This window comes from Mytilus edulis, chromosome 7, assembly GCF_963676685.1.
Source record: "Mytilus edulis chromosome 7, xbMytEdul2.2, whole genome shotgun sequence".
NCBI classification, from domain to species: domain Eukaryota; kingdom Metazoa; phylum Mollusca; class Bivalvia; order Mytilida; family Mytilidae; genus Mytilus; species Mytilus edulis.
Genome location: NC_092350.1, coordinates 43,399,266 through 43,411,521, shown reverse-complemented (window position 1 = coordinate 43,411,521; position 12,256 = coordinate 43,399,266). Strand labels below are relative to the sequence as shown.

The following is a 12,256-nucleotide window of genomic DNA, read 5'->3' as shown; positions in this document are numbered from 1 at the left end:
TATAAACCCAATACAAAGGCTATTTTAATACTCAGCTATCCAAAAATGAATTTTATTGCACACTAGCTCTCATATTTGAAAAATCCACAGGGGCCAAAATGCGAAACTACACACCTAACTGTGGAGTGCTACCTAAGCTATTTGCCACTTAAATATTTTTCTGGGATCCGGGCCCGTCTGGCCACCACAGAGGTTCAAAGGTGACCCTTGACGTAATTTTCCGTATTAACCATATGCATACATTCGACACTTTTCGGCATATACCAACGGCAAAGTTCCGAACCGGATCTAGCTCATTTTAAAGGTATTGACCCAAGCTATTCCCCACTTAAATATTTTTCTGGGATCCGGGCCCGTCTGGCCACCACAGAGGTTCAAAGGTGACCCTTGACGTAATTTTCCGTATTAACCATATGCATACATTCGATACTTTTCGGCATATACCAACGGCAAAGTTCCGAACCGGATCTAGCTCATTTTAAAGGTGTTGACCCAAGCTATTCCCCACTTAAATATTTTTCTGGGATCCGGGCCCGTCTGGCCACCACAGAGGTTCAAAGTTGCCAATTTACGTATTTTCCATACCAACCACACATTCGGTACTCCTCGACATATCCCTACGGCAAAGTTCTGAACCGGACCTAGCTCATTTTAAAGGTATTGACCCAAGCTATTCCCCACTTAAATATTTTTCTGGGATCCGGGCCCGTCTGGCCACCACAAAGGTTCAAAGTTGCCAATTTACGTATTTTCCATACCAACCACACATTCGGTACTCCTCGACATATCTCTACGGCAAAGTTCCGAACCGGACCTAGCTCATTTGAAAGGTATTGACCCAAGCTATTCCCCACTTAAATATTTTTCTGGGATCCGGGCCCGTCTGGCCACCACAGAGGTTCAGAGTTGCCCATTTACGTATTTTCCATATCAACCACACATTCGGTACTCCTCGACATATCCCTACGGCAAAGTTCCGAACCGGACCTAGCTCATTTCAAATGTATTGATTTAAGCTATTTGCCACTTAAATATTTTTCTGGGATCCGGGCCCGTCTGGCCACCACAGAGGTTCAAAGGTGACCCTTGACGTAATTTTCCGTATTAACCATATGCATACATTCGACACTTTTCGGCATATACCAACGGCAAAGTTCCGAACCGGATCTAGCTCATTTTAAAGGTATTGACCCAAGCTATTCCCCACTTAAATATTTTTCTGGGATCCGGGCCCGTCTGGCCACCACAGAGGTTCAAAGGTGAGCCTTGACGTAATTTTCCGTATTAACCATATGCATACATTCGATACTTTTCGGCATATACCAACGGCAAAGTTCCGAACCGGATCTAGCTCATTTTAAAGGTGTTGACCCAAGCTATTCCCTACTTAAATATTTTTTCTGGGATCCGGGCCCGTCTGGCCACCACAGAGGTTCAAAGTTGCCAATTTACGTATTTTCCATACCAACCACACATTCGGTACTCCTCGACATATCCCTACGGCAAAGTTCTGAACCGGACCTAGCTCATTTTAAAGGTATTGACCCAAGCTATTCCCCACTTAAATATTTTTCTGGGATCCGGGCCCGTCTGGCCACCACAAAGGTTCAAAGTTGCCAATTTACGTATTTTCCATACCAACCACACATTCGGTACTCCTCGACATATCTCTACGGCAAAGTTCCGAACCGGACCTAGCTCATTTGAAAGGTATTGACCCAAGCTATTCCCCACTTAAATATTTTTCTGGGATCCGGGCCCGTCTGGCCACCACAGAGGTTCAGAGTTGCCCATTTACGTATTTTCCATATCAACCACACATTCGGTACTCCTCGACATATCCCTACGGCAAAGTTCCGAACCGGACCTAGCTCATTTCAAATGTATTGATTTAAGCTATTTGCCACTTAAATATTTTTCTGGGATCCGGGCCCGTCTGGCCACCACAGAGGTTCAAAGGTGACCCTTGACGTAATTTTCCGTATTAACCATATGCATACATTCGACACTTTTCGGCATATACCAACGGCAAAGTTCCGAACCGGATCTAGCTCATTTTAAAGGTATTGACCCAAGCTATTCCCCACTTAAATATTTTTCTGGGATCCGGGCCCGTCTGGCCACCACAGAGGTTCAAAGGTGACCCTTGACGTAATTTTCCGTATTAACCATATGCATACATTCGATACTTTTCGGCATATACCAACGGCAAAGTTCCGAACCGGATCTAGCTCATTTTAAAGGTATTGACCCAAGCTATTCCCCACTTAAATATTTTTCTGGGATCCGGGCCCGTCTGGCCACCACAGAGGTTCAAAGTTGCCAATTTACGTATTTTCCATACCAACCACACATTCGGTACTCCTCGACATATCCCTACGGCAAAGTTCTGAACCGGACCTAGCTCATTTTAAAGGTATTGACCCAAGCTATTCCCCACTTAAATATTTTTCTGGGATCCGGGCCCGTCTGGCCACCACAAAGGTTCAAAGTTGCCAATTTACGTATTTTCCATACCAACCACACATTTGGTACTCCTCGACATATCTCTACGGCAAAGTTCCGAACCGGACCTAGCTCATTTTAAAGGTATTGACCCAAGCTATTCCCCACTTAAATATTTTTCTGGGATCCGGGCCCGTCTGGCCACCACAGAGGTTCAGAGTTGCCCATTTACGTATTTTCCATATCAACCACACATTCGGTACTCCTCGACATATCCCTACGGCAAAGTTTCGAACCTGACCTAGCTCATTTCAAAGGTATTGATTTAAGCTATTTGCCACTTAAATATTTTTCTAGGATCCGGATCCACCACAGAGGTCCCAAGTCGTCTTAGGGTGGTCACCGTCATTTAAGCAGTCTCTGGTAGGTGTTCACTATTAATTTCTTTTCTCTTTTGGCTTTCCATAAGTATTTCTATGTATATTTCTATATGTTTCTGGAGTAATTGAATTTTGTTTCATATTTTATATATTAAATTACATCTTTGGTGAATCCTCTGTAATGTTTTATTGATAAAAATCTATATAACATAAAGACAAATATACAACTTGTATCAGGGTTTATATTCGACAGCTTGAAGGGGTCATAAAATGGTATCTTTTCCCTCAGGCTTTATAGTGATTTTCAACTAATTTTAAATATTGAACCGACGGCTAGCAGTCAGTTGGATATTGAATATCAATTATCGAATGTCAAATAAAGGACAGACCGCTTACATACATATTTAAAACGGAATGAAATGCTTTAGAAATTAGCAAAAACCGTGAAATTGTCGATTTCCGCTATTAGATTGCATTTAACTAAGATTTAGCGATTTTTGGAACGTTTGAGCCTCACGCAGTTTTTTGGTTTTTAGACATATCGTCAAAATTGGCTGCTGGAAAAAAGTGGCTGCTATCTTGATTGGCCGATGAAAGTGGCTGCCAGCTTGAGTCTGGTGAAAAACAACTGTGATATACGGTACTAAATAACAACCATCCTGACTATGGACAGACACACACATATAATGTGATGGGGCTAAAAAGGTTGATGGGCGGTTGCATGACCATACATGTACCTTCAAGTTTACATCGCAATTTCTTCTAGTAAAATTTAAGGTGTATTTAGACTGATAAAATAAAGATAGTATATTTGGACGTTTTATTATTTCATATGATTTTATTTTGGTGAAACTCATAAATCAGCATTCATCCTTCAGTTTTTTTCCTCTTTTAAAGAACTAAAAAATAATATAAGAAATATGTAAATACATCATGATTTATAGCCTGTTAACTTATTCATTTGCATCATGCATGGTTAGCATACATGTATCTAAATTGTGCCTTAAGGTTTTAAGTTACCAATAGAGTCCTGAACAATAAATTAAATGAACATTGAAGAAGAAGAAAACAAAATGTTTCCACTTTCAGAATAACGTCTGTTTATACTGTTAATTTCAGAAGAAGAAAATGTAATTACCGTTGACAGATAAACATGCGTTTGCTATAGCATTCAGTGTCGTGCCAGTAGAATCCTTTGTAATGGTACCAGACTAAGCAATTTGCCCTTTTCCCTTCTGCTGGTTCTCCAGGGTACCAGATGTTGTACGACATCGGCTCTAAATTCTCAATCCAGACCCAGCGTCCTTCAGCAAACATGTCCGTAGCACCAATCCATACGTTGTTAGAAGAAACTTTACAACACATGAAAATAATTTAAAGTGATTACAATCCAATTCAATACCAGATCTATCGTAACTTGCGTCGAATTATGAGGATAACGAAATCAGAGACCTATATTTAAATGAGATTGAAGTGATTAAACAAACTTTCAACGAACACTCAAGTTAAATATAGTTCTATCCGTCTACTATTTAAGTATATATGCATACCTCTTGTCATAGACTTGATAAACCTCATTGCGTAAACCTCTGAGGGTTTACGCAGTATATATTGGACGAGTGATGTAGTCTTTCGGAACACCGGATGTTAGTCGGAACACTTCTGGTCTTTCTATGACCACCTTTCAAATACATGCGCAATAGCTATGACCACCTTTCAAATGCATGCGCAATAGCAGGGGCGTAGCTGCCGTTAGGCACTTTAGGCACGTGCCTACACATATTTTTTTCACAAATATTTTTTTTTTATTAAAAAAATTAATAAACAAAGTTATATGTAGATGAACTCCAGTGAAGTTGTCACAACTCTAATTATCGAATGTCATGTGTACACTAGTCTCTCGTCCTTAGTGAATGGAATATTGGATAGAATTGAATGTTTTTTTATGTGTGTACCTTATATAGAAACTATAAACTAGAACTTTGGGTCTGATCATTTCAATTCTATCAACAAAAACTTGAATGAACCTTAACTTAGAAACATGAATTATTAATAAGTTGTTGTTAGTTTTCAACTAGCTTTCCACTTTGTCTTCACCCGACTTGCCAATGTTGGTCGTCCGTTTGGCTGTGCAGGATGTATAAATACGTAGTCACGTCTGGTCAGAATGGGACATTTAATCTTATGCCTAGTTGTAGAGAGAATGCCACTCTTTGAGGAGTTTGTAGTTGGACTACTGAAAGGCAAACTTTCTGCTCCTATCCAATAATCTCTCATTTTCCAATGCATGGCATTTTCAAATTTCCAGACCTTCGTCCTGTACAACACCTATTACAGGACTAAGCTCCCTGTTGTGTTTATTGTAAATAATCAATTTGTTTTTTTTTGTTCTAAACTTGCAGAAATATTTTACACTGGATGTTTAAAAATCAATCTATCAATTAGCTTCCAGTAGTTTTGAGTACTCTCAGATCTACGTGTAATGACCAAATTATTCAAATTCCTAAGCAGGTAGGGATTTTACAGCAGAGTGTGATATAAAGAAATACGAATTTCTTGAATTTTGTTACGTTAGTATGAACAGAACAGAACTTTTGCATTAGGCATCGACTATGTGTGTATGTGTTTGTGTGGCTGAAGGTTTAAGAATCAAATGTCTTTCTAGCCAAAAGGATAGTGTTATTATATAGTAATATCAGTGTTTACGTGCACGTGCCTATTTTTTTTAATAAAGGATCGTCAATATGTACTATCAATTAAGTTAAACGTATATATCGATCATAATGGAATAGATTTGAAAATACCAAACAGTGTGTACTGCTTAATTAAAGGGATACGCGGATTTATGCTGGGCAGTACATATTGTAAATATTTTTTTTTTAATATTTGATTTTCCAATTGTACTGCGTTATCTAATTCACCATTTAGATAATATGGTAAATTATTCATAATTCTTCGAACTTTTCATCATGTACTAGTATATTATAATTATCATGATTAAATAACCAGAAAATTTAATATTTTTGTGCATAAAATTTTGCAACCAAAACGCTGAAATCCGTTTTCCGTTGGGGGGCTTCGCCCCCCAGATCCCCCTAACAGGGCTCTGCCCTGGACCTGCTGGGGGCCTTTAGCGGCCCCCAGACCCCCAGCCGATTTGTGCCTACAGTTGAATGAATACCTAGCTACGCCCCTGAATAGCTTACAAATCTGTTGAATATGCATTAGCATCTTAAGTTGCTATAGAGATATTTTACGTATGATCTGAAATTTATTATGATATAATATTTTCTTGCACACGATTACAAGCTGCTAATATTAACCTACATGCGTAGTATTTTAATTAGTCAAACGATGTAACCAGCTGTGTTTAGATATGAGATAAGATTTCATGTAAACAATGCGCTTTATATTCTGAACGAGAATAATTAAAAATAAAATCTTTAGAAAGAGTTTTAGTAGCATTTTATTTTAGATTTTACGTTTAGTGAAGATGTACATGTTGTAAAAAGCAAGCTATTTATTTTTTTATACTGAAATTAAAGGGAAGTCTTTCTTGCATATGATTAAATTACAGTTATTTTTTTTTTGGTTAAATATTGCAACTTTAATAAAAAAAAAAATGGTTATTAAAAATAAAATTAAATAGATATTGAATATGAAAAAATAAAATATTTTGAACGAGAACAATTAAAAATAATATCTTTAAAAAAAGTATTAGCACTTTTTGAAATTTTACGTCTAGGATAGACCAAGGACATGGAAATATAATCATAAATACGTGCCTCAATTAGGTGTAAAAACGAGGATTTAAAAAAAATCGTTTATTGAAAATAACGTTAAAATTAATTATGAAAGTTATGTCCGTATTTATTTTCATTAATATTGCAAATTTAAAGTTATTTTCTTTGTTTAAATATTGCAACATTATTTACTTTTTTTAATAACCTCTGAATCCTTTTCGTCATTAAAATGCAACTGATAAGTATAGATATTCAATATGAAGGGGGAAAAATAACCGTGACTGAAATCTAAATCTAAAATTTATTTTAAAAAAATACACATTTGACCATGCAGATGTAAGAAATGATACTTCAAGCAATGAAACAACGAATTAAATGTGCCACTTTAATTACGACTGATAACCTAAAAATGAATCATGCATGCATTTTTAGCAGACTTAACCAAGTCGGCGATAAGATATCGAATATAAAAAAAGAAGATATCGGGTTTGGTGTCAATGAGGCAACTATCTGCAAGAAACCAAAATAACACAGAAATACAAACTATGGGTCACCGTACGGCCTTCAACAACAGGCAAAGCACGTACCGCATAGTCGGCTATAAAAGGCCCCGAAATGATAATGTAAAACAATCAGTCAAAAAAGAAAATTAACAAAGTCCGTATCATCGTATGCGTAACTTACTTGCTCACCAGAGGAACTTTACGCAAGCGTTTAAACACGCGTTCCATAAGTTTGAAGTACGTCGAAATGCAAAGGTATACGCTTGGTGAACGCTTTTACTTCAGGAAAATTTTAATGGAACATAAAAAAAATCATTCAGCTCAAGCGTTTGTCAAACGTATATACATGTACCTGTAAACTGCACGCACATAATATAGACGCTACACGAGCGTTGAAAACGCTACAGATAAGTTTTAGACACGTTAAGGGCACATTGCATACAAAAATACTCGTCGCCTTAAAGCTTTCATTTAGGAAAAGAAGTCCGATACGGGTGAAACTTCATCAAACCTACAGAAGATATTACACCCTCTCTAACCATGCAACATGGGACTAGACAAAGAAGTACAGGAACTACTCACATTAGTTTGAGCTGTACAAGATCTACAAAAATATCCAGCCTGCCTCAAAGGTGCATATAGGATCGACCATGGTCCACCACTAATGATACAAATACCAACCAGAGTTACAAAGACGTGGTAGTAAGTCTTTAAAGGCCACCCAGCGGCCTCCAAAAATGAAAAAAAACTACTATTTAGTCGGCTATTAAATGCCCCGACCATTAAGATTTAAAAACAAAAATCAAACAAAACTAAACAGCCTTATTGATAACAAAATAATTTACGAAAACAACTTGACCGACATGAATTATGAACAACAACCACTGTACTACATGTTTCTGGCTTTAGAATGGACATTGGCACATAAACAATGTGGTGGCCATAAACCCAACCCTCCCAAATGAACCAAACCTTAAGGACAACACATCGCAAGAAAAAACTGTAAAATATCAGTTGCAATTCACGTCCCTAAAATTATGGGTACGGTGAACAATAATCACTTACATAAAAACAATAGACACAAATCACTGAAATAATCGCACTTACCGAAAGCTATTTCAAAGCTAGTGAACATGTAGACGAACCAGTGGACATAGACGGACTGGTAAACATGTAAACAGACGGGCGAATGTGACAGACTTATTGACAAACATTCACATATAGACAGACCTGCAGTTGGGAATGTAGGAAGACCAGGATAAACGCTAAGGTACGCTTTACGCACACCCAATGACACGCTTTAAGCTCGTTGTGCACACGATACAGATATGATTGACAGGTTGAATGCATCAAAATTACTAGCGTTTTGGTAGCGTGCATGATTTTTTTTTACCTCGGCCGACGTACGTCGGATCTATACGTTGATGTGTGAAGCCGGTATTACATTATTTAAACCACTAAACAGGCAATGTCAGTTTCTAATTCTTATGCACAACAAAAGTAATATAAGACAATACATCTTTATTAAACAATTATCTAATATATATATATAATGCCAAACAAGCATTTGGGTTTACGATTGCATTTCTTTTTTTAAAGAAAGCAACTTGTTTCTTTTTCATTAGAAACTGTCGCTAGGAATCCGCCAATCGAATTACATACACTCTAAAAATAACATTTATCATTTAAATTCTGAATAAGAGTTATCTAAACTACAATTAGTTCTCTGCACTTGTTCCTCGTTGTTTATATGTCGCACGTGCGGACAACTTATTTTATCGAATAAGAGGAGCAAGTTTCAATTTCAGTACGTCAATATATAATTATGATTGCCCTGCTTTTCTTGTTAGTTGAAAATTAACTTGTACTTTTGTGTGTGTTTCCTTTTTCACAGGCATCAAGTGCACTATATATTACACCACCTTTTCAATAAAGGTGTCATCGATATTTTCAAATTTGCGTAATACGTTTATTATATTTATCTAATGATTTTACTCGTATTGAGCAGACTATCTGTATATAAAAATAATAAAGATAATAAGCCAAATCCTAGACTTGTTACAATTCCCTTTCTATTATTTCTTTCTTAGTAATTTATATGTTAAGTGATAACTGCCAGCCTACTGATTGCCTTCCTGCAGATGTCAGTATAATGGTAATCTCCTAGTTATAGCAGTAAAATTATAAAAGGGGCAAAATTGGAAAAAAAACAACATAATAACATGAATAAGGAAGGGACCTAATATAGCAATTCTAGCCAAATCCGAAAATAACTGAAAATAGGTTGTGGTCCATAGCATTTGGTTAATCCTATATGTTTGGTTACTTATTCAGGCATCATTCCCTCGAGTAAATATATTTCGTGATCATATGCATTTGTTGATGACAAACTTGGTTAAATATCTGAAAACCGTCAATAATTGGACTCTTGGTTATTTAAGAAAGAACCAACCTGAGCGTCCATCCATGTCATTGGCTCTTCGACGTACATGTATTGCTTGTTCCGAAACTTCAGCCACATATGATGTCCAGTTGGCCATGCATTTCCTGTTTTACAATATAAAGTAATGCATGGAAATTGTACTACCGTTAGACATAGTTGCTCGAAAAAGGCCACGAGTAATATAATTATTGCATGTCTGCCAACAATACTGCATATGAGGTATAACCGCTTAAAGACTTAGAGTAATCTAATGATTTGTGTAGTCAAATAACATAGCTCATTTTGATAATATATCAAAAAGTGTACAACAAAACGTCGCAATTGATTAAAATTGCTATTGAATTATATCCATAATCCTCTAGAGTCTGTTCACAGTTTTAAGTTATCAGAAGATGTGGTATGAGTGCCAAGTCACAATTTGTAAAAGTAAACCATTAAAGGTCAATGTAAGGTCATCAACAGGGAGCCTTTGCTCACATCGAAAAGCAAGCTATAAATGGTCCCAACAATGACTATAGTGTAAACCCATTCAAACAGGACATTTAAAACCAACGGTCTATATAAAGAACGAGAAACGAGAAACACTTATATAAAATTTATGAATCACATCAACAAACGACAACCACTAAACATGAGGTTTTTGACTAAGGACAGGTGCAAACAAATGCAGCTCAAATGTCTATATCTGATGATAACCAAAAAACGCAAGATTTCAATAGAATTACCAATTATGGGGCAGCATCCCAAAAACAGTTTGTCTGATTCGTTAGATTCGGGCAGTTAGATTGAAACTTGATGATCACTAAGTTTTTACCAATCTAATTAAAAACCGATCTCTCATCGCTCCTGTTTCTGATATGTCGCGTGGGAGATCTAACGAAACCGGCTTTGAGGTCACATGTGAGTGAACTAAAAGTTATGAATTTATAAAGATATGCAAATGAGTTGACGACCTATTAATAAGCCAATCAAAAAAGTTTATGAATTATTTTGACTGACGATTTCGTCGTAAATAAAATGAGTTACATCCCTTTGCCTTACGTTAAACTTCCAAGATCGTGGAAGACTCAATTTCATTGGTCGAAAAAGACACACCTACGAGGTCACTGACATGTGACCTCAAAGCGGGTTTCGTTAGATCTCCCACGCGACATATCAGAAACAGGAGCGATGAGAGATCGGTTTTTAATTAGATTGAGTTTTTACCAAAGTCAAATTTGCTCTTTCAGAGATATTAGTCAAAAACTGCTTGTTACTCCTATCTTCTATTTTTAGTCATATCATAGTTGTTTAGCAGGAGGGGTCATCGGACACATTTCTTACACTAGATCCCCTAATAATAATCGTGGCCTTAAATTTGCTTAAATTTGTCTGAAGTAGTTTTGAAGGAGAGGATTTTTGTAAAAAGGGCATAACTCTTTAAGGGGTCAATTGACAGTTTTGGTCATATTGACGCATTTGTAGATTTTACTTTGCTGAACATTATTGCTGTAATTTACAGTTTATCTCAATCTATAATTATATAAGATAGTAAACATAAACTGCACAACTTCATTAAAATTATCATTTCAGGTGCATCAACACAAAGATGGGTTGACTGATTCGTCTGAAAACTTAGTATAGTCAATATATAGTCAATCTGTATTTGTATAAAAGAATGATCGATTGCAGTATTAAAAGACAAGAAACTATGTGTACCTACCCAATACAAAAATACTGATCAAAGGAACAATTTTCATCCAGAAAGAGTTTCCCATCATTGCAGAGGAAAGCGTTTAGTTAAAATTTCGACCATAGAAATTATCATTTTACACAAGTAACAGTTGTTGCCTTATTGATTGTCGGAAACATTAAAATGGAAGATGATAAGGTCAATGCTAACTTATACCTGCGGTTCGTTTTACATTGAATTGTTTTACATCTTGACTTTTGTTTATCTATTTTAAATGTTTAATACATTTATTTCGATAAAATTCTAATACATGTATCTGCCATATCATCTCATGTTGTTCACCTCGGAAATAAAGGAAGCCGGTATACATTTTGCCTCCGCGCCTTCGACAAGACGAAAATCGCAGAAAGCGATCCAGACACAGGTGGCGACAGGCTGACAGCGTTGACTATATATATATAAAAAGCTTTATATTTCGGATGGAAGAAACCCTGAATGCTTCATACCTTGTATCTGTACTGTATAATACAGAAGTCTCAGCTTGTATGTAGACACCCTTTTTTGTTATTAAATTTCCGTCTGTCAGTCATATGTCAATTGTCCCTGACCTCATTTTCATGATGCTTTAGCGACTGCTAGAAAAAAATAGGTGTTTTTTCATGTATACTCACTTATTTCACTAAGTATCAGTGGTATGTGGCTTCCTTGTAGATACATGTCTGTCAGACCGGATTCCCCTGTCATCGACCTCATTAAATGGAACAGTGATAATTTTTAAGCTTGTAAACATGGTCAAGTGACTGCATGTCTGTATCTGATTTTGTAAGCACAAGACCAAACATATCTGGTGTATGGAATGGTTACAATTAAATGCGTTACATACCATTTTCTTTGTTTGTTGTTGAACATTTGTTTCTTGTGATACTGAATTAAAAAAAAAGCTTTTAAAAAGTTTCAGTATGCAGTTTTTTATAGTATGAAATTTTTACCTTTTACAGCTGCATGCATATTTTTTTAAATAACATCTATACTATAGTATCAAACAGTACATACTTCAATAGTAGTAGTTT

General features: G+C 36.3%; 1 protein-coding gene across 1 annotated transcript; it reads right to left on the bottom strand.

Moving 5' to 3' along the window:
• Positions 1-3,628: 3,628 nt before the first annotated feature.
• Positions 3,629-11,369, bottom strand: LOC139481551 (perlucin-like protein). The gene is made up of 6 exons (XM_071264969.1): positions 11,217-11,369; positions 9,524-9,618; positions 8,684-8,736; positions 4,376-4,404; positions 3,964-4,177; positions 3,629-3,724 (listed from the first exon to the last, which is right to left on the bottom strand). Exons 1-6 carry the CDS (start codon positions 11,272-11,274, stop codon positions 3,700-3,702), a joined length of 474 nt encoding a protein of 157 aa, XP_071121070.1. The 5' UTR covers positions 11,275-11,369; the 3' UTR covers positions 3,629-3,699.
• Positions 11,370-12,256: the final 887 nt, after the last annotated feature.